A 23320-nucleotide genomic window follows, 5' to 3' on the forward strand; every position below is an offset into this window, starting at 1 on the left:
AGTTTGCAGGCCCAATGAATCATGTGTACATATTTATTGCGGGGGATTGGTAGAGGACGTGAGCACGGAGGGTTTATCGTTTATAAATGTAATATTCTAAACAAAGAGCTAACTTCTGTTGCCTTATAATGTCAGTTTACATTATGATAACCTGGATTGTTATTTGAAAACATGAAATCGGTGTTGTTCATTATATCCATTGGCATGACGGCAAGGATAATTGTTACACCTAGTATTTCCATTGTACATATCCATGGTGGGAATTGACAGAATCAAGTCATTTTAAAATGTCCGTTAGTAATTTATTACAAATACATTCGAAACTATTTACCATTTATCAACTCAACCAACCCCCCTCCACGGCCCTTTGTTTAAATTCACATGTTCACTACAGATTATTCTTAATAGGTTGATTAAAAAATATATCCCTTTGCTTCAAAACAAATCTTAAAAGCTACAGGTAAGATGGACATAGGACAAATATAACATTTTCCAAAAATAATTGTGGCTAGAGCTACCACTATTCTCTCCTAACCACATACAACAAACTAACCCTCAGTAATTATTACTTTCCTACATATGTCTTCAGTATCTCTCTTGTTTCCTTATTGGTATGACTTCAGAGGTATCAGTAGTGACTTAAGCCACTTGGGCTGGTTTCTCAGGCAGCCCAATTCAGATTTTCTTTTTCACTAATTGGTATTTTGACCTATCACAGATCTTTCTACATCAGTTCTTTTTCAGAGCTGATTACTCAGGCCAATTAGCGATTTTAAAAAGGTCCATATTGGGCTGCGTTGACACAGGAAGCCCATCAGAGATCATAAATATCCGTATTCGAGTATAAACATATTTGAGAACAGGAATATTTTATTTTTTATTCTTCTGTAGTGCGTGGAATGTCCTCTGATATCAGAGGCAACTGGAGTGCCATCCTGGCCGTAGAACAACCCCATAGTCCAATGAACATACGGCAATGATTGGTTGGCCAAAGATTTGGTCCAATGAATGGCTGCTGTTTGACTCCGCCCTCTGATTGGTAGCCGAGGGTGATACTGGTCAGTAGGTGGTGTCGTTGAGCCTTTAGTTTTGTGCGTCTTCAGTTGGCGGCAGCAGTGTGTTGGTTGGTTTTAATGTCTTCACTCCAACTTGTCTATGACGTCTAACTCGGTCACAACAGAATAGCACACCTTCTGAATCAACAGACCAAAGTTGGCTAGGGAGGGAGAAGATGAGAGCGGATGAGTGACCTACCCTTCAAATACATCAATGTGACACTAGCGATAGCATGAGAAGTGTAAGTATTTTGCTTGAAGAATGTAGAAAATAAGTATTGTTTTCTAGGCCTACAAAATAATGTATCTACTCGTCTCGCAACTCATGTCATACCAAACTATGGTTGCAAGAATCCTGAAATTTCCCCCAAAATTCTCGGTTTTCCAGAAATCCTGGTTGGAAGATCCCCCAGGATTCCCTGAAAACCTGGCGATTTTGGGAAAGTCGCCAGTTTTTCCCAACGCTGTACTAAACTCAAACATTCATCTGATTCTTACCAAAGAACCTGCGGAGCCACATGGGCCTTTTGGTGGCGGGAGTATAGATACACAGGAAGTAGACTGGCACTCCTGATAGGGCGATGCCAATGCCAATCAGAGAGTTCATGGTGTCACTGTAGATGGGAACCACCACTAGGAACAAGGTGCATAAACAGAAGATGATCGGGAAGAACAGACTGAGCTGAGAGAGAGAGAAGGGAGGGAGGGGAGGAGAGAGAAATGGGGAAGAAGAGTTATTACACAACTATATGAAACAGGATCTGGTATTGATGTCAAACAGTGAAAGAGATCACACATACAAAACTGCATTGTGAACACTAATGGAGCTTTGCCTTTGAATGTGTTTATAGGCCTCAGTGTTTTGTGTTGGATGTTTGGGGCAATTCCATGACAAAGTGTGTCGTCATTCTGTAACCAAACGTTGCATCTGCACTGTTCTTCAAGTAACCGTGCTTCTGTAACATTTTCAGTGGGAATTGTTCAGAGTCGTCCTTGTGCGTTTATATAGTTTGTTTAACTTTGCAATCTATGGGATTTATTTAACATACATTTTAAAGAGAAAAATCTGATTAGCACTATCATTCTATTACTGTGGAATTCCCCTTTATCTTACCTTGAGGGGTCTGACTCTGTCTGGCTGTTTCCAGCGCAGGTACAGCTGTCCCAGGATAGACAGGCCCACAAAGAACCAGTAGCTGAAGCTGTAGTAGTTGATCAGTTTAAAGATGTCCTCAACACACAGGTAGACCAACGCCATGGCACCCTATAGTATAAAGCAGAGACATATTTAGAGCAACAGCACTGTCAATATCCATCGTACAGGGCACAATGGACAACATGCCTTACACAAAAACTCTATTTCATCGAAAGTGTAGATATAGCGGAACACTATGTGGACGAACGGACAAAGAGAATGCTGAGATTGCAGACAGACGGAACTCTGCGGCAGACCGAACACTGGGTTAAAATAATAGAATGCTGAGAACAGATTTCTGGGCCAGACAAAACAATGGGTCAGAATGTTGGGTAGACGCAGAAACGGAACGTTGACACAGAACTAAGACCAAACACTGAACAAGGAAAACCACTCGTAAAAGAAAATGGAAATGTACATTGTTCCAGACCGACAGATAGACAGACAGACGTTCACGCGCACACACAAACACACACAAAGACAGTGGCTTAGCGGGATGACTGACGTTGAAGAGCAGCGCTGGGATAGGGGTGTAACGGGTGACGTGGATCATGCACAGGTAGTCTGGGAGATGGCCCTCCCTGGAGCCCACGAAAAACAGCCTGTAGAAACACACAAACACACCTCGCTGGAGCACTGATAATGGAGGACCCACACACACACACACACACTGGAGCACTGATAATGGAGGACCCACACACACACACACACACACAATGGAGGACCACACACACACACACACACCTCGCTGGAGCACTGATAATGGAGGACCCACACACACACACACACACACAGGCTATCGTGTGTAGGGCAACGAGTTTAAAGGCTATAGGGCCCATTGTTTTTTTCCGGTCAGATGACATGGTCAATAATGAGGAGATTATCGGTGATGGCGATGATGAAGAGCCGCATCAGAACGGTGTCATTCTAACTCACCTAGATGCAGCCAGGATAGAAGCGTTGAGTCCTCCGAAGCAGGACAGAGCCACCGCTAGAGGGATGGTCCAGTTCATCACGCCAAACACCTGGTCTGCAAATGTCTGAGGGACAACAACAGGCCTCAAATTAGACCAATCAGAACACTTAAAGTACATCATATAACAAAGTCACTTCGGGCTCAATGAGATGATTCTAGATAGAAATGTATACATCTGACGTGATGACTATCCTAATCTACATGGTATAGGATCATGTCTGTTCTACTTCCAGTATATTTCTATGCAAAGGGAACTCACCACAGCCACGGCGTCACTGTCCAGGATGGCAGGAATGGGCAGCACGGTGTAGTAGGCAACGTTGGTCAGAATATAGATCACTGTGACGATGGGCATGGAGATGGCGATGGCCAGGGGCAGGTTCCTGTAGGTCACACAAACAAACACCAGGGGGAGACACTTTGATTTAGAAGAAGAAGAGGAAAACACCAAGGAAGAAGTGAAGTGGCTGTGATACATCCAGGGGTTCTCCGTGAGTGAACGGGTCAAGAGTTGACCCTCTTGGGCAAGGATGGGATTAGGGTGGAGGAAGGAGGAGGGGGAGGTGGAGGAGCAGAAGAAGGAGGAGGGGGAGTTGGAGTTGTTTGTCACATAATCTGCCTGAGAACTCCTGGAAGTAGCTTGTGCTCCAATCACATGTCTGTCCTGCTCCATTTGATCAGTGTTTGGCTGTGTGAATCAGAGCGAAGGGGCTCAGTTAAATACTTCCCCAGGAGATGAGGAGCCCCCCCTCCCCCCACCTAAAACACCTGACTACCCATTCAGTCAGTGTGTCATCCCTCTCCATACTTCCCATCTTGCCTCATCAATCACTATTACTCCACTTTCTCTGCTTAATCACAACCACTCCATAATTCCTACATCAACCCCTCTCCTTCTTCCCTCTTCAAATCAAATTGTATTTGTCACATGCGCCGAATACAACAAACCATTAAATGCTTACTTTTACAAGCCTTTAACCAGCTTTGCAGTTCAAGAAATTGTTAAGAAAATATTTACTAAACAAACTAAAGTAAAAAATGAACTAAAAAGTAACACTAACAGCAACATTATGTACAAAATAAGTTACAAACAATGATGGGAAAAAAACATATAAAATAGCACAGTTGGATGGGAGCCCGTAAACGGCAGCACTCCCCTCCGGCGCCATTTGTGATCTTCTCTCATCCTTTTACTTCTTCTATATCCCTTAACCTACATTCACTATTACTCGTACTCTACTCCTTCACTACTCCTCATTCTCATGTATACTACAGAGTACTACAGAGTATATCCTTTTGTCCACTAGTACTAGTGACCCTTCCCCTGCCCTCCCTCTCTTCCCAACCTTCACCTCTCTGGGTTTTTGATCTCCTCGGTGACGAAGTTGAGTGTGTCCCAGCCGGAGTAGGAGAACAGAGCAGAGTACAGGGCCAGGGCTATGTCTCCTGGATCCGTGGACGAGCCCTCAAACATACCCTCAAAGTTCTGCGTCTGACCTGAGGAACACACACACACACACACAATATCCTGTATTATTACACATAGGTAAATTAATGTATATAAATACTACAGATAAATATGTTTTGTATGTACAACAACTATAGGACTGTGTCAGTGTTCACAGTGGTCATATCTGTTTCTGTGAATGTACAGTATAGTGCAGTGCAGTACAGTGAGTGGATGGTAGAATATTTGGACAATATATGTGATATTATTCATGTGTGTTAGTGTGAGTGCCATCCTGGTAGCATCAGTACCTTGTCCTATCTTGACCAGGCCAGTGATGATGACAGCGATGAGGGCGATGACCTTAGCGTAGGTGAAGAAATCCTGGACACGCGTCCCCCACTTCACATAGGCACAGTTCACAAAGGTCAGCAAACCTGGAGGGGAGATAAAAACATTTAGACATTCAGATCTACATGTTACTACACACACACGCACACCCGCACACACACACACACACGCGCGCTCAGACACACGCTGACGTGTGTGTGTGTGTGTGTTCTAATTTCAGAGTCTATGTAGCTGGAGGAAATGAGGCTGCTGACTACAGCAGTCGATGAGGTTGTTTTCCACAGAGGTTCAACAGCTGAGCGCAGCACATAGCGACATAGGCAGAGAGGAGGAGGAAGAAAGAGAAATAGGGTCAGGCACAGAATAGTGGGTAAAGGAGTACCCAGATAAAGTTCTAAGGGTTATTAAAAGACCTCTATAAAAGATTAGTAAAATGACTAACTCTGTCTAGCTGAATGACTGACTGACTAGCTGACTGTCTAGTTGACTAACTGGCTGACTGTCTAGCTGTCTGACTGGCTGACTGTCTAGCTGACTGACTAACTGTCTGACTGACTGTCTAGCTGACTGACTCACTGACTGATAGACTGACTAGCTGCTGACACAATGTCTGGCTGACTGACTTAATGACTGACTGACACACTGACTAGCTGGCTTGCTGACTGTCTGACTGACAAGGCTGAATGACACATTGACTGGCTAGCTGACTGACTGACTTACTAGCTGACTGACACACTGACTGACTGGCTGACACACTGACTGGCTGGCTGGCTGACACACTGACTGGCTGACTGGCTGACACACTGACTGGCTGACTGACTGACTGATAGATTGACTAGCTGTCTGACACACTGACTGGCTGACTGACTGACACACTGACTGGCTGGCTGGCTGACACACTGACTGGCTGGCTGGCTGACTGACACACTGACTGGCTGACTGACACACTGACTGGCTGACTGGCTGACAGATACAGACTGAGTTTCTAACTGTGTCCTTGTACTCCACTGCTCCCAACTCTTAGTCTTGAAAACATGTTTTCCAATTCATCTTCTCTCTCTATGTCTTTATCAGTGTTTGTTCCTTTAAGTTCATAAACTTGAGTTCAGATAGTCACAGCATGGAGGTCTGAATCCTCACTGTCCTCCCACTGTCCTCCCACTCACTGGGATTTAATAATATCCTATGTATCTTCTCTTCACTATGTCAGCATCTCAAATGGCACCCTATTCCCTATTTAGTACACTGCTTTTGTCAAGGGCCTATAGGGCTCTGGTCAAAAGTAGTGCTGTAAATAGGGAATATGGTGCCATTTGGGACATAGCCCCTATATATAGAGTATATCCCTCACACTGCATAATGTTTGATAAGCCTCTGGTATAGCCAACATGTTCCTCAACAATATTTTCCTGCATTACTGTAATGCTAAGTAGCCGTAATGATATCTGCCATACAGTGTTTCCCGAAATGATTAACACTCAAGTTCACATCTACAACTCAAGTGAATGTTCATGTTAAAACAAACATATACATTGACACACATGCAGTACATACACACATCACCCTTCCCCACATAAAAAGAGGTTCATAACTAGGGCCCTGCGTTTTTCCTGGTGCGGTCACAATGGTCAGGCCAAATATCAAGACCTTAATCATAATCCGAGATGGCCTATGTACATCATTGATCATCACAACAGTCACCATCTCTCCCTTCTTCTCCCAAATGAAGAGTGGGCCATGACACTGTGTCCACCAATCTACCCCAAAATGAGAATAATACTTATCTAGCAGAATACCATGTTTCCCTTCCTCCCCCAAACGGAGGACAAAGCCTAGAAGATCATAACCCTTTATCCCAATTATGAGGCCATGGATGCTAACTGTCTCTTATCAATAGGAGGTCTCCTTAAGCATAACATATCTCTCCATTCAGACCGGTCCAGACAAGAGACAGTGAGTGATCCGGACTAACAGAGAACGGACAGTGTAGCGGGCCACACAGATGTCCTAGGCGTGGTTGTATTGACAGTGAAAGGCTAGAAGGGTGGGAGGGTGTGGATCAGGTCGGTTCTCTGGGCTACTCTAGATCTGGTCCAGATGTGTGGTGAGACCATATACTATATCCCAAATGGCACCCTATTCCCTATATAGTGCACTACCCTATGGGCCCTGGTCAACTGTAGTGCACTACATAGGGAATAGAGTGGAATTTGGGACGCAACCCATAGACTGTATCAAAATAGGGGTACGATTGACGGCTGCCATGATTGGGCTCTGTCCTGTGGTGTGCGCAGAACTCCTACCCATTTATACAGGATCAAGGTTAGGGTTGACGGTACGGTAATCTAATCCTAGATCTGTGGTTATAATTCATTTCTACCTGGAGGTGTTTCCGGTCTTCTCATGGCTGTGGAATTTGGGAAGCAACCCATAGACTGTATCAAATGTTGACGTTGCCTCTAACGCCTCTAAACACTGATACTAGATCAGGTGTTTTTCCATTCCGGTTGATGGTTAAAGTTAGGATGGGGTGTAGGCTAATCTGGTCTTAGAGCTGTGGTTATAGTTCACTTCTGTGCCATGCTGACTGAGCTGTTATTAGCCATTTGCCTGGGGTCAGAGTCTTGAAGTAGAAAGGACTTTTACTTTTCACCTAGCAGCTATCAGCACATTCACGTTCCTTAAAGCACTGCTTATCTAAGAGAGAGAGTGTGTGTGTGTGGATGTGGGTGTGTCTGTATTGTAATTAGATGAATGAGTGATATTTATTACTTGAGAGATGTTTTAGAACCCGAAGGAGAAAGCTTATCTCAGAACTGTCCCTTTTAATAAGACTCCGTGTTCTATCTGGTTGCTGTAGTAGCAGTGGTATTGTGTTTTTGTCCATGACTTCCGTCTCTTTGACCCAGGTTTCTGTCTGGTTGTTCTCATGTTCTATGTGTTCCATCAATCTGTTCCAGTAGTGCCTTATTCTGTACTTACTAATGACTATTAAACCCACAGTAATAATATGACGATTAAACCCACAGTAATAATATGACTATTAAACCCACAGTAATAATATGACTATCAAACCCACAGTAATAATAATATGACTATTAGTGGTTGTGTTGAGAGGTCCAGGTTTCTTCTAATCTGTTAGAAGGATATCCATGACAACACTCCCTCTTTCCCTCTCTCTACATTTCTTGCTCATCTCTATTCTTCCTTGCTTCCTTTGGTGGTTTATAAAAATGATCAATTTACACTACATTATTGTACTCTATTGTCATGAGTAATGAGCATTGCCAGCAGTTTAATCTGGTCACACTGACGCTTTGTAATGTTGGTAAATGATCCTGAAATGCAGTAAATTATCCTTTCCCCTATTCTCTGTCTCATGCAGGAAACACTTGTTGGTGTCTGTAGTCTCTGTTCTCCCCTCTCTGTTCCTTTTTCAACCTTTCTCGTGTTCCCTTCTGTTGCTGAGGTGCTGACTTGGGTATGCTGTGAGTCATTTAGTTTCGTTTCCCACATTTTCCACAAAGAGAGGAGCATACACACACATCGCTGTTCGGTACTCAGGGGAGTATGAACACACACACACACACACACACACACACACACACACACACACACACACACACACACACACACACACATCATTGTCTGCATCCAAAGTCCTTGCACACGCATACCTGATCACTTCCATCGGTAAGGAAACCATGGTAGAGGCCTACAGTGGAACAGTACTGCACCAACACAAACAACACCCCTCCATACACAACAACTATAAAATACTCACATATGCAGGCTGCAGCCAGCATGCGGTTAGCCAGATAGGGGGCTATGCAGGTGGGGAAGACGGGCTGCACCATGTAGTTAGAGAAGGTGATGGCTATGACCGCCTGGCTGGTGGGCTCTATGATCAGCAGGGAGGTCCACAGCCTGATGAAGGCCAGGAACCCTCCGAAGGCCTCCAGGATGTAAGCGTAACTGGCCCCTGACTTGGTGATGGTGGTCCCCAGCTCGGCGTAGCACAGGGCCCCGAACACAGAGAAGATACCGCCGATGGTCCACACTACCAGCGACAGCCCATAGGAGGCGCTGTAGATTAAGACTCCTTTAGGCGAGACGAAGATGCCCGAGCCGATCATGTTGCCCACGATGAGACACACGCCGTTCAGGAGAGAGATCTCCTTCTTCAGCTTCATGGAATCGTTGTCGCCCCCTGAGCCGCCCGACTTGAGCGGGGTCGACCCGCCGTTGGTGGCGGGCTCTTGTGTGGGGGTGGGGCTGTAGGATGCCATTGCACCGGAAGTGTGGGGGGGGGAGTTGGTGATTGGAGGGGATGTGGGGAAGTGAGTAGTGATTGGACCAGGCGGCTGTCAATCAGTCAGAGGAGAGGATTGGTTGTAAGAGCTGAGTTAAAGTTGTTTTCTAGCTATGAGGGTCCCTCTGGTGACATCTGTGGAGGAAAGAGACATAAAAAGTGTTATCAGAAAGTGTGTAGGTGTTGCCATGGAAACCAAGCTGCTGTCCATATGGGCCCAGTGATCAACTGGGACATAAAAAAAACAGTACAGTTTTTTAAATAAACGTTGGTCTGTATGCTACATTTGTAAAACATGAGGCTAAACTTAACTCATTGCAAAATAACACAAATGTTACAACACACACACACTGCTGCTGGTTATTGGATTGGATTTCACAGATGGCAATTTGGGAGCCATTAGGGGTTTCAGTAAATAGCCTTTTAAGCTTGAGTGTATTGACAGAGTGGGAGAGAAAGACAAACAGCCTGGCATCACTGTAACGTTCATTACTGGCTATCACTGACTGTCACTGTGATATTTAGTCTATAATTTACTGTAAGTATTATACAGTGTGACAGACACACAGACACACATAGACACACAGACACACAGAGACACATATAAACAGACACACAGAGACACACAGAGAAAGACACACAGAGACACAGAAACAAAGAAACACAGAGACATATATAGACAGACAGACACACATATAGACACACAGAGACACATATAGACACAGAGACACACAGAGAAAGACACACAGAGACCCATAAAGAGACAGACACACAGAAACACAGACACACAGAGACACTTCGCTAGGAGTCAGCAGCATGCTGAACGGAACCGTCACATTATTTATTTAAAGTTCATTGCCTTCAGCAGCATATATAGAAGAGTTTGAATGACTAGACACATGATGTCTTTAGTACCCATACTGAATATCACGCACATGCTCAGTCAGGACCTGAACAAAACAACACACACATCACACTAAGTGAGGAGACAGGGCCGCGCAGGGGTCTACAGTTTATCACAAGATCTGTGTGACTCTGGAGAAAATCCATCACAATACAATGAGAATGCATCAACAAGTCAATCATAGGCAGTCACATCACAGGGAGAGAAAAGCACTATCGTGACACAGCAAGTGAACACAGGTCCAGTCACATCAACCAACGATATATATCACAAGGATCAGGAAGAGGGAGATCTGAGACGCCGGGCGGGGGAGAAGGGGAGAGATGGAGAAGTAGTGCAGATAGATAGATACCCCTGGCATGTCAGTTCAGTTCAAAAGAAGAAGTGATTACGAAGGACAGTGGATACTAGCCTTCCGCACGTTATTACAAAGGGCAGGGCAGGAGGCGTAGAAGTGAGATACAAGGTCCAAAAATGGTAAGATAAGTAGGCTACTCAAATTGACTATCATATACCACTCAAGGTTGCTGTATCATATTTGAAATCCCTTTCTCTTTGTTTCTCCCTCTGTTTTTTATCTCTCTCAGAATATGACAAGCTGGCAGCAATCGTTTGGCCAACTCGCAGCTTATTCATCGCAAAGCTGGCAAAGCTGCAGAGTTGACTCAGCACAATTTATTGATGACTCGGGGCAAGTAAGGCTACACAGGAATGACATTAGAAGTTAATCTGTAGTGTAAAGACCTATCTCCTCAGAGAAAAACACATGTTGAACAGAGAGTCAAATGTACAGTTACTACAGCCAAACGGCAGTCTCTATATATGAAATATATCATACAAGTGTAAAACCTCGCATTGTTACTGTATGTTAGGATAGACGCCCATTTCATTCAGGGGTCTTACCTTCTCCAGATGCGCTATAGGTGAACTTGGCTTCCTTCCCTTGGGGGTCCTCTTGCACTTCTTCTCCAAAGCCTATGAGTCGCAGGTTTTTATCGAACGTTCATGTCAATTGCGCATCCCTGATTGTTTTTACTCACTATTGCTCTCTGTGCGCGTTGTCGCTCTCCACTGATGACCTTCCCCCTCTGCCCGTCACGCCGCGTTCTCTGCTCTGACTTGGCTCGACTTCCTTTCGGAGTCTGAAGGTGCACAGGCCGATCAGCTGATGAACTTCTGCTTTTTGACCCAGCAGCTACCAAGGAAACAGGTGGAAGAGGAGGAGGGATAGAGAGGGAGTGAGGGATGGACTGACTTTATACCACTGTCTGGGCTCTGACAATGGGTTTCGCTGTCAAATGAATTGCTTGCCATCACTTTGATTAATGCATTAAACAGGCCTGATCACGTTTACGCTGGGCTATTCACACGTTCACACATTCTTTCTTTTGTGTCAAATCAAATCAACATGGGCCTTTAGTTGTCGTTTTAGCCTACCTGTTGTTGGTGGTGATTGCTTTAGTTTTGGGCTATTATGTTAGGCATTGTTGTTGATGATGATGATGATGATGATGTTTCTACTTCCTCGTTTAATCATCTGGCGCGGAAGGAAACAGTGGGATTCGAATGTATGATTAATCACTGAGAACTGGTTTGAAGGATCTTGAGGACTCGAAGTCACTTATAATTGCATCACTATCCTATGTTATTGTTGTATTGTTATTGATAATATAGTTGTTATGGTAAACAATCTTGACGTATGAGTACCTCATGAGTTACGACACATAAAGGAGATCTCTGCATTGAATAGTTGAAATTGATGAGGAATCCCAAAATCGGTTACACAGCCCCCTCCTGTGGTCATTATTTGCTTCACGCCTCCAACGTTGGCAAATTAACGGGTTGAGCGCTTCATTACGTCATTATGCTTATTGTGGTATTTTGCTTTTGTGTTCAGTGTTCCTGATTGGCAGAGTTTGTTCTAAACGTACAATTAAATGACCCATTTCAGCATCGAGACAAACAATCAATTAACATTCGCTTTGGAACATTTGATTTTTGACACTTCACATTGTTCAGGATCATCGATCGTAAATGGATTATATTAAAGGCTTCCCATTAACACACTGTGACGTTCTTGTGAAGATACTAATGAAGCACCTGATGAATATCTTTAGGTTTGCCATCGACAGCTTGATGATCAAGTACACTACCCCAATCCACACCTGTAATCACTCCATACACCCCCCTCCTTCCCTCTCAAATCCAGCCACCCAACAATCATCCCTGCCTCACTTTCTAACTACCCTTTTTTGATGTCTCTGTCTCACTCACATGGATACACTTCTCACACATGGCATGGCTTTTCAGCCCTTTGTCTCTTTCCCCTTTCTGCTCCCAAATTCTTCTCCTTGGTTACCGGTTGTCATGGTTTTGGGAGCCTTAGCTAGTGAGAAGGGTGGTTGGAGGATTAGGGCAGCCATTTTGGAGACAGCTGGCCCAGGTCTCTGTGTGTGCTGCCCCCTGTCCCGCTAGCAGTCGCATAGGGAGGGGGGGGTGAGGGCTATCATTGTGTGAGGATTAGAGCTTCCTGTGTGCCGGACTATTACTCTAGGAGGGGGAGTGCAGAGAGAGGGGAAATGAAAGAGAGCGAGTATGACAGAGAGTAAGATGTGGGGTGGGGCTCTACAGCTGCACTCTCAATCACACAAGCACTGATTATCCATATCACACACATGCATGCAAGCAAACAGACACACACCACAGAACCAAGGAAAAAGGCAGAATAAGTAGACGGCTATAGCGCCCAGACAAATGATCTGTGAGGCAGACAGACACAGAACAGAGGCAAGCAGCGAGAGTACACTCAGACATGCAGAACACAGAGGCAAACAGCAAGAGTACACTCAGACATGCAGAACACAGAGGCAAGCAGCGAGAGTACACTCAGACATGCAGAACACAGAGGCAAACAGCGAGAGTACACTCAGACATGCAGAACACAGAGGCAAGCAGCGAGAGTACACTCAGACATGCAGAACACAGAGGCAAACAGCGAGAGTACACTCAGACATGCAGAACACAGAGGCAAACAGCGAGAGTACACTCAGACATGCAGAACATGTTGACATGGAAGCAGAATACTTAAACAGGTCAAATGAATGGACTGAGACCAGACAGACTGTGACAAACAATACACAAAGCCAGACACACTGACAACCAAAAAGCCATTTTTTTCCACCATCACCATCATTTTATTATTTTTTACATCAAAAAATGGGAAGCACGTGTTATCATAACTACAAAAACAACAGTTGGGAAGAACCATACAAAGGCTGAAAAAATAGTACAAAAACTAAAACGATCTAATGTAGGACACAGCCGAAAACTTGAACTCTCAAGTGCTTTGAGAGGGGAGCGAGAGAGATGGTAGAGGAGGAGAGAAAGGGAAGTGGAGGAGAGATGGTAGAGGAGAGAAAGGGAAGTGGAAGAGAGAGATGGTAGAGGAGGAGAGAAATGGAAGTGGAGGAGAGAGACGGTAGAGGAGGAAAGAAAGGGAAGTGGAGGAGAGATGGTAGGAGGAAAGAAAGGGAAGTGGAGGAGAGAGACGGTAGAGGAGGAGAGAAAGGGAAGTGGAGGAGAGAGATGGTAGAGGAGGAAAGAAAGGGAAGTGGAGGAGAGCGAGGGAGAAAAAGAGAGGTTAGAGGTAGAGAGAGAAAAGACATGGAGGGATGATGTAAATCTATCAGACATAATTCATTCTGGTCCTTGGGAGGTTCAATTGGTTTATTCTAGCCTGGTACCCAAACATCACAACAGTGAAGCATAGCACCATCTGTTTGAATTCCAGGCTACTTCAATACGTTCCTGTGCAGAGATATCCAATCAATTATGGATAAACCGATTACAATCACCGATATAACGCCTTGTTGTTCAGGTCTAAAAGTTGCTGCTGTATGGTCAATCATAACAGCACAAAACAGGATTGCCAACATAAATTGTATATACAGACTGGTCAGTGTAACAATCATCATCAGTATCATCTGCATTTTCATCATCACTGTTTCAATGGATGTATGGACAGCAATGTTCAAAGTCAGTGCAACTCCATTGAAACAGTCCAGCAGCAAGACAGTTTAAAAAGTGAAAAGTCTGTAAAAGAAAAATGTAAATAAACATACACATAGCAACCACAGTTCATATATATATATATATATATATATATATATACACTGAACAAAAATATAAACACAACATCCAACAATTTTACTGAGTTACAGTTCATATAAGGAAATCAGTCAATTGAAATAAATTAGGCCCTAATCTATGGATTTCACATGACGGGGCATAGGCCCACCCACTTGGGAGCCAGGCCCAGCAAATTTGAATTTCTTTTCCCCCACAAAAGGGCTTTGTTACAGACAGAAATACTCCTGTTTAATCAGCTGCCCGGATGGCTGGTCTCAGACAATCCCTCAGGTGAATAAGACAGATGTGGATGTCCTGGGTTGGCATGGTTATACGTGGTCTGCGGTTAGACATACTGCCAAATTCTCTAAAACAACATATGGTAGAGAAATGAACATTACATTATCTGGCAACAGATCTGGTGGACATTCATGCAGTCAGCACACCAATTGCACGCTCCCTCAAAACTTCAGATATGTGGCATTGTGTTGTGACTAAACTGCACATTTTGAAGTGGACTTTTGTCCCCAGCACAAGGTGCACCTGTGTAATGATCATGTTTAATCAGGTTCTTGATATGCCACACCTGTCAGGTGGATGGATTATCTTGGCAAAGGAGAAATGCTCACTAACAGGGATCTAAACGAATTGGTGCACAAAATTGGGGAAATAAGCTTTTTGTGCGTATAGAACATTTCTGGAATCTTTTATTTCAGCTCATGAAAGATGGGACCAACACTTTACACGTTGCATTTATATTTTTGTTCAGTATACAAGAAAACCGCCACTACTGCACTGGCCTGTTTTGGTATGGCGTTCGTACCATATATCCTAGAGTGACATTTCACCTATTTCTCCTTCACTTCATTCCCATTCCAAATAGACATTTCATTCATATGTTTCACTAGAACTAGCTGCTCTCTAAAACATACATCCCTGCTTATCTATTCTATTGTGATCCAACACACAAACTTCATTGTGTGCCGTTACACTACAAGAGAATTCTGTGAAATCGTATCGTCAAATAAGGCCTCTTCGTGTTCTTTGAGATAGTGGTATCGTAACCATGACGAGATGCTGAATGAATTAGTACTTCACAACAATCTAACACTTTATTAGACAAAATAGACCCAACTGACTAGTAGCAAAATTACACAGAATAAGAATCAATCTTTATAGAATCAATTCTAAATCTATGATGAAAATACATTCCCTTGTCAGGGCCTTCAATAAAAAAATTAATTGACGGACACCATTCAGCAGCCAATCATATGCAGTTTTACTCAGTAGTGTCCGCAGGTTGCTCTGCTTCCTCCCCAGAACCAGCAGTGATTGGCTGATCTTCTAAGGTAACGAGTTTCTCAGGAGATTTGGCCAGCCCTTCCTTTTCATCCTGCTCTCCACTGTTCCCATTGGCTGAGAGAGAACTCTGATCCTCCACAGTGTCATTGGTCAGGGTGGCGGGAGGAGAAGTCTCAGCGGGGACGTTGGTCAACACAGGGTGCGTCTTCATGTGTCCCTGTTGATGGAAACACAGAAAAAGTAATTGATCACTTAACCAATACCATTTAACACAGTAAAACATGAGGAATTGACAAAGTTCAAGAATCACAATTTAGCGTCTGTCAAGTGTTCTGTATAGCCATTGGAACGTACGGTTGTAATACGATCCATCCTTATCTTATGCTTACCTTTAATCCACTGCGGCTGGCGTATGCCTTCCCACACAGAGTGCAGGAGTAGGGTTTGGAGGGCGCTGATGCTGGGGTGGCTAGCTGGGAGGCCTCTGGTTCCTCTGGAGCCCCATCACTCTCCTCCGTGGAGCTAGGGGTCACTTTCTCACTCTCAGGCACCATTACTGATGAGGTATCACTGTGTGCTGTGCCCTCGCTCTCCCCTTCAGATGGGGCCATTTCCCCTTCAGGGCTGGGCTCCTGTGGGGTGATACTGGAGGCCTGGGGGGCTGGCTCTTGGGCTGCTTTATGGCTGGCAGGGAGGGTGAGTGTGGGGGAGGGGTTGAGGGTGGCAGGGGAGTTTGGGGTGGATTCAGATTCAAGGCTGAGGAGGAGTCCATCTGGAGAGTTGGTCTGGTTCTCTGTGGTCGGCCTAGAGCTGTTAGTGAGCCTTCCTGACCTACTACGATCAGTATCCACACCCGGTCTGTGGACATTTTCTTCACCTCTACATCACCCTCCACCACAGAGGCAGGCTGGGAGCTGGTCAAGGATAGTCGCCTACTTGGGCTGGTGTTAGAGAGGTCAGCTGGGGAGTCTTGCGAGTCTTCTATGGAGGCTCCAGCGGGGCCGTCGTCAGACTCAGATCTTTCCCCCAGGAGCATGGGGTCTTCTGGGGAGGGATTATGGGTCAGAGGTGGGCTAATGCTGGCCGTGGAGGGGGAGGGTTCAGACTCCCCCTCTATATGGAGGATCGGGTCAGCTTCATGGGATTCCTTGGTCGCTGAACCTCCTGAGTTCATGTTGCTGACCAGTGGGTTAGGGATGATGCTGGTCATTGTTAAGGCCAGGGGGTGGAGGCCTTGGAGGCAGGGTTTGGATCGAGAGTGTGTGGTCAGCAGGCTCAGATCGGTGGGATCTTCTTGGGCCATATTTGTACCTTCCTCCCCCTCTCCCCCCGGGGGTATCTGACCCCCCAGGTGCATACGGATGTGTTGCTGCAGCACCAGGGCGTTGGTGAACTTGCGCGGGCACAGTGGGCAGGAGTTCTGGGTGCGGGAGTTGGCCGGGCGGGCGCGGTGGGTGGCGAGGTGGGCCCTCAGGCTTCCCTTAGTGGAGAAGGAGCGTCCACACAGCTTACAGGGGAAGGGGCGTTCACCCAGGTGGGTGGCCTGGTGGAGACTCAGGGCCCTGGGGCAGGAGAGCACCCTCAGGCACACCCCACACTGATTAGGAGACAGGGCAGGATTGGTGGATCCAGGGAGATCCTGTGCCTGGCTGTTGCTGCTCACCGTGGCCCCAGGGTTGGGGTTGAGGCCCAGGGCTGCCATCATCTCCCTGCGGTAGGAGTTTGTGGTCAGGTCGTGGGTGTCCCTGTTTGAGAAAAAGCTGTCTGCTGGGCCAAAGGAGGACGACTGGCCCCCACCCTGGTGCTGCTTCTCCAGTTTCATGACCAGCCGCTGCAACTTTGAGGTGTCGGAGGTTTGGGTGAAGGAGGTTGTGGAGGACGAGGACGTCTGGGGTTTGGAGTAGGGAGGGTAGGGGAGCTGGGTGTGGGGGGAGGTGAGATGAGAGGTAGTGGTATGGGACCCTGGGGGACAGAGGAGGGCAAGATGGTGGGGTGAGGGTCCTCCAGGGAAGAGAATCTTGGGGAAGTGGGCCATCTGGGAGTAGGGAGAGCCTGGATGGATGGTGGAGTGTGGAGGGGTGTTCTCATCAAACCTCTGCTGCTTCACCCCTTTGAACTGGCCACCCATGGAGGATGAGGAGGATGATGATGAAGGTAACACACTACTTGAGGCACTGGCTGCTGCAGCGGAGGCCCTGTTCAGCTGTAGCAGGGAGTGAGCCGTGGACAACAGAGCAATGTCCATACTGGGTGGCATAGGCATAGATGAAGGGGAAGGCCGAGGAGACGCCCCGGACAGGAAACTGAGCGCCATTCCTTCTGTCATTCCTTTCACAGCACCGAACGGCGGCTCCTCGTCTTCCGCCCGGCGCTTCCTGCGTCTCTGGCCTGCGGTGGTGGCGACGGGGGCGGGCTGCTCCAGAGCCGGAGGGAGCAGCGAGAGCGACAGTTCCGGGTTCTGTTCACGGTGGCGCAGGAAGTGGGCCTTGAGGTTCCCGCGGGTGGTAAAACGGCTGAGGCAGACGGGACAAATATAGGGCCTCTCCCCTGTGTGGGAGCGTAGGTGGATTTGTAGTGAGGAATCACTGCTCAGGACCTTACCACAAAACTTACAAGCATGCTGTGGACGCACTGCAGATGAGGACCCAGCCGAGGAGGAGCTGGACAGCAGCAGGTGGTCTTGGGAGTGGCTGGTGGTGGGGAGGGGCGGGGTGGGGAAGCCAACCCCGTTACTATGGCCGAACGGGGAGGTGTTGGAGGATTTCTCATGGAGGTAGCGCGGGGGCAGACTCAGGGACAGAGGATGCACGGAGGATGCTATTGAGGAGCTCCAAGTGGTGGAGGGCGAGGTAGAGTGTGATGCTCTGGTCCCATTACTGTGAGAGGAGAGGCTGGGCTTGGAGACAATGGGCTGAGGGAGGAGGGAGGGGAGGCAGGCCAGGAGAGGGGAGGCCGAGGATGGGACAGGGGCTGAATAGGAATGGTGTGTTGGGGAGGGGGATCCTGCTGTGGATCTTTGGTGGTTCTCTCCACTACCAGCCTGGGAGGTGTCTTGGGTATAGATGGCACCTCCTAGCCGGAGAACATGCCTACAGATCTCCTCAGTCATCTGCATCTGGTGGATCTGCCTCTGCTGCAGCACCCTCAGCTCCTCCAGGAGCACAGACAGGGTCAGGGGCACCTGGACCTGGCCAAGCCCCGGTGGGCTGGGGCCATTTTGATGCCCAGGACTGGTGCTCTCCTGCAGGGGAGGGAGGGAGGAAGACAAGGAGGAGGTAGTGGTGGTGGTGGTGGCAGAGCTGCCCATCTGTGGTGACGTCATAGTGGTATGGGAGTGGGCCTGATGGGAGAGGCAGTGGCCCGATGTCTGATTGAGGTTGAGGGGGCAGGGATTGCGTCTGCGAGGATAAGGAGGGGTGAGGGAAGTCTGGAGAGAGGGATGAATGGGTGTTGGGGAGGGAGGTGGTGGTATAGGGGGCTATGTGGCTGGACCAGTGGGTGGGCGAAGAGCTCTCACTGGGGAGGGAGGGTCCGTGGAGACCCCCAGGTGACGACAGAGGGGCCAGGGGAGGCTGGTGATCTTCGAGGGAGGTGGGGGACGACGATGAGTACCCAGAGAAGGTCAGTTCGGAGCCCAGAGACGAGGAAGGTGACTTGGCTAACAGCTGGTAGTCTATAGACAGAGAGAGAGAAAAAAAGATTTAAGTATAGTGCCCCTTCATCACTCTACTCCACCAAATGGAAAGTCCAGTTCCATGATAACATCAATGAATTTGAAGTCCCCATAAGAACCATGAAAGGCCGGGTGCAAGGCTACATGCTCTATTGGATTGAAGTGGGGGGGTCAAAGTAAGTCCCAAAGTCCAAACCTTTAACTGTAATCGTTGATTACAACAATTGTTTCATATTTAAATCCCAAGCTTAAAGTTGCAGTCTTCTCTTGGAAAGAAATGCATTAGCAGATATCGATTAATAGTCTACAAACATACGGAGAGTCAGTCTTTCCCTCTTTATGCTATTATCTCGTCTTCTGTCCACTTCCTCCTCCCTGAGCATAACTCTCCAAATGTATTCTTACCACACAAAAGTGTGCAGGCCACCTTGCTGCTATGACAACATGTTTAAACAGACAATGGCCATTTGAGACAACCCATAAACCCCTCTTAACCCGCCCCTCACTGCAGCAGTTCACTTCTTTCATCTACCTATTCAACCCCCCCCCCTGACGTCACATCAGGGGTCAGAGGTCGGGACATGCTAAGGGTACTGGGCACTGTCCAGAGGCTTGTGATTGGTCTACTCATCTGACCTTTAGAGCTCTGGGGTCAAATTCTTTCAGAATCTTGAGCACAGAGTGAGAGAGAGAAAAGAAGGGGGAGGGGAGTATGGACAATGGAAGCCCAACTGTTCTCTCACAGAGGGACATGGTGATGGAATGGGTGACTATACTAGTAGATGCTGCTAAATAGTCGAGCTCGGTTCTCTTCACATATATCAAAGTGTGCAAAACAAGTTCACTTAAAACAAGTTCACCTCTATGGAAATATACCTGTTCTAAGAAGTCATTTGTATTTTCTAAGGTGTGGAAAATGTTACATGCAAGTGAAGGTGCAAACACTCTGTACCCCCCCCCCCCTTCTAAAATGCATTTAACACATCAAGTCAATAGAGTAGGAGGGGTAGAGCGGGAAGCATTCAGTGAGCATTGAGAGGGTAGAAAAGTGGGGAGAACAAGGAGGAAAGGAAACATGAGGGAGAAAAGCATGGAGAAGAGAATAGAAGCAGAGAGAGAGATCTTTACCAAAAATACCCCCCCCCCCCCACTGATCCAGCCTTATTGTTGATGAATAGGGAGACTGTCATCTAAGTAATGAAAGACCTCCAGTTGTCAGCCCTGAGCAGCCTGTTAGTTTCCTAGAGGACTAAACATCACAGGAAAATGGTCACAGATGGATATTATCATATTATCATCCAGGCCACAGGGAAAAGTTTACAGGGCCAGCCCTCAAGTACCTGGGACTCCACTACTGGGGCCCATTGCAGAGCTACACCAGATTGCAGACCACTAAATTTGCAAGAGCAAATTATTTTTTTGCAATTAAAAAAAATGCAAACAACGCACAGAAATACACATCAATTTATGCTGATGATTGGTCACCTGAGTAAAATTACTTTTTTAGATGTGAAAGGAAACATTTGAGGAATATACATATAAAACGTAACAAAATAAACCAACTTTTACTTAAGGCCTACTAGCTAGCAGGATTTTAACTGCAGTTTCTGCAAACAAAGCCATCTTATAACGTTACCTTAACCCTATTGAACATCATCATAGTTGTAAATTCCGACCTGTAACTTTGCTTGTTGATTCATTCATAGAACTATGGGAAATATCATACGGGGGGGAAACAGACACATGCCTTAGAATAAGCATAATAAACTTTTCTCACCGTGCGATAGTATCCGCGTGCCCCCCTGGTCCGAGTTAACGAGCTGCTGCGGTCGTTTCTGCTTCCGGCGTGACATGATTCACGAGGAGACTGAGAGAAGGGGGGCATTCGCCGAATAAATAACACTGGCCACTTTACGCACTTGTAGGCTTCACGTTCCAGAATCCAAACTCACATTTCAGGAAATTTTGAATTTCTAAATGGCATCTAGACAACGGTATAGCTCGTTGGTCCCTTGCATTGAAGGAATCAAAGAGGGGCATAAATCCCTATAAATGCGCCGTCATATGAGCTGCGGAGAGTGCGTGTGTGGCTGTTTTCCTAAAGTAGTCTCTCTCGCTGTCCAAAACTTGCGCCACACCTCCCCCGCTCCCCTATGCAGGCACACACAAACAGAGACACACAACCTCTTCTTGTTCCTCACTCATATTTGCATTTCAATGGCGCGGAACACAGACTCCCTGGTTCTCCCCTTTCTCTGTGTTTTGCGTATTTTCTCCACGCCATCACTAAACTCTCAATCAAAGATCATCCTGGGTGTTAAAATCCACATGAATAAATCAAAGTAGCATATGACTTTACTTGTTACATGCTGTTTGAACCCATTCAACTAGAATATATTGACGAGTTTAGTATGAATTATTTTAAGCATACCATTTGGGGGAGTTAAGTGATAGGAAAAAAAGTTTAGCAAAATTAATAACACATTCAGAATATTAAACAAATAGGCCTTGCCATTTTTATTTTGGGTAATTTATCATTTAATACTTAACAAGTGGTCAAGAGACAAGGAAATAATAATAGCCTTATCATTGCTTGCAATATAGGGTAGCCTAGTGGTTAGAGCGTTGGACTAGTAACCGGAAGGTCGCAAGTTCAAACCCCCGAGCTAACAAGGTTCAAATCTACCGTTCTTCCCCTGAACAGGCACGTCATTGAAAATAAGAATTTGTTCTTAACTGACTTGCCTAGTTATATTTCTGATCATTATATGCTAAATATTCACGTGGAGGTGGTTCAGGACTGTCTATATGTCCACCATTGCCGAATGAATGATTTACAAATGGCTAAATATCAACAAAGAAGTGGTGTGAGAATGTTGAGGCGTTTCCATCCATTCCACATCAGAACATGCTGTCGTGGAAATTACCACCAGGGACACCTGAAGTAGATATTAAATTAATAGTACTATATTATCAGCAAGCTGGACAGGATCCAACATCGCTTTGGATAAAAGCGTCTGCTAAATGGCATATATTATTATTATTATTAACATGCACCAGTAGTTTATGTGTGGGGGGGTCAGCTGATGTAAGAAGGGCTTTGCATTTGATTTGAAGTCAATTAAGAACAAATTCTTATTTACAATGATGGCCTACCCCGGCCAGACACCGCCTGGCCAATTGTGTGCCGCCCTATGGGACTCCCGATCACGGCCGGTTGTGATACAACCCGTGATCGAACCCGGGTCTGTAGTGACGATGCAGTGCCTTAGACTGCTGCGCAACTCGGGAGGCCCAGCCTGGAGGTGTGTTTTGGGTCATTGTCCTGTTAAAAAAAACAAATTAAGTTCAAACAAGATGGGCTGGCGCATCGCTGCAGAATGCTGTGGTTGTCATGCTGGTTAAGGGTGCCTTGAATTCTAAACAAATTACAGACAGTGTCACCAGCAAAGAAACCAATCACACCTCCTCCTCCACGCTTCACAGTGGAGATCATCCATTCACCTACTCTGCATCTCATAAAGACACGGCGGTTGAAACCAAAAATCTCAAATTTGGACTCATCATACCAAAGGACAGATTTCCACCGGTCTAATGTCCATTGCTCGTGTTTCTTGGCCCAAGCAGGTCTCCTCTTATTGGTGTCTTTTAGCAGTGGTTTCTTTGCAGCAATTCAAACACGAAGGCCTGATTCACACAGTCTCCTCCCTCCACCTCCCTGGTAATCCCAGTTCCCTTGTCTTTTCCAGGTGATGGAGGAGTACAAGAGGAAGAACAGTGAGGTGTCAGAGCGTCTGATGAAGAGGAACAGGCCGTACCAGAAGCTACAGGTGCTCAATGACTTGCTGAGGCTACGCAACATGGTGGTGGGGGACAGAGACACCATGCCAGCCAGGACCCACAGAGTTCAACACAGGTTAGAGAGAGGGAAAATCAAGAGGGAGATCTAGTGATATACTATAGGCCTGAAACATAAC

General features: G+C 46.3%; 2 protein-coding genes across 3 annotated transcripts; both read right to left on the bottom strand.

Annotated features, from left to right (window-relative positions):
- Nucleotides 1-33: 33 nt before the first annotated feature.
- On the bottom strand, nucleotides 34-11450 carry LOC124008357 (Y+L amino acid transporter 2-like). The gene is made up of 10 exons (XM_046319581.1): nucleotides 11144-11450; nucleotides 8809-9471; nucleotides 4985-5110; nucleotides 4579-4723; nucleotides 3486-3609; nucleotides 3187-3290; nucleotides 2756-2852; nucleotides 2170-2319; nucleotides 1554-1737; nucleotides 34-1216 (listed from the first exon to the last, which is right to left on the bottom strand). The coding sequence occupies exons 2-10, from the start codon at nucleotides 9311-9313 to the stop codon at nucleotides 1140-1142; spliced, it is 1512 nt and encodes a 503-aa protein (XP_046175537.1). The 5' UTR covers nucleotides 9314-9471; nucleotides 11144-11450; the 3' UTR covers nucleotides 34-1139.
- A 3607-nt stretch (nucleotides 11451-15057) lies between these two features.
- On the bottom strand, nucleotides 15058-21549 carry LOC124008355 (sal-like protein 1). Of its 2 annotated transcripts, none has more exons than XM_046319578.1 (3): nucleotides 21121-21549; nucleotides 16060-19343; nucleotides 15058-15887 (listed from the first exon to the last, which is right to left on the bottom strand). In XM_046319578.1, the coding sequence occupies exon 2, from the start codon at nucleotides 18990-18992 to the stop codon at nucleotides 16224-16226; it is 2769 nt and encodes a 922-aa protein (XP_046175534.1). In that variant the 5' UTR covers nucleotides 18993-19343; nucleotides 21121-21549; the 3' UTR covers nucleotides 15058-15887; nucleotides 16060-16223. The 2 variants fall into 2 exon arrangements, with proteins under 2 accessions (XP_046175534.1, XP_046175535.1); XM_046319579.1 differs by lacking the exon at nucleotides 21121-21549 and adding an exon at nucleotides 20980-21116.
- Nucleotides 21550-23320: the final 1771 nt, after the last annotated feature.

Source organism: Oncorhynchus gorbuscha, linkage group LG21 (assembly GCF_021184085.1).
Source record: "Oncorhynchus gorbuscha isolate QuinsamMale2020 ecotype Even-year linkage group LG21, OgorEven_v1.0, whole genome shotgun sequence".
Taxonomy (NCBI): Eukaryota; Metazoa; Chordata; class Actinopteri; order Salmoniformes; family Salmonidae; genus Oncorhynchus; species Oncorhynchus gorbuscha.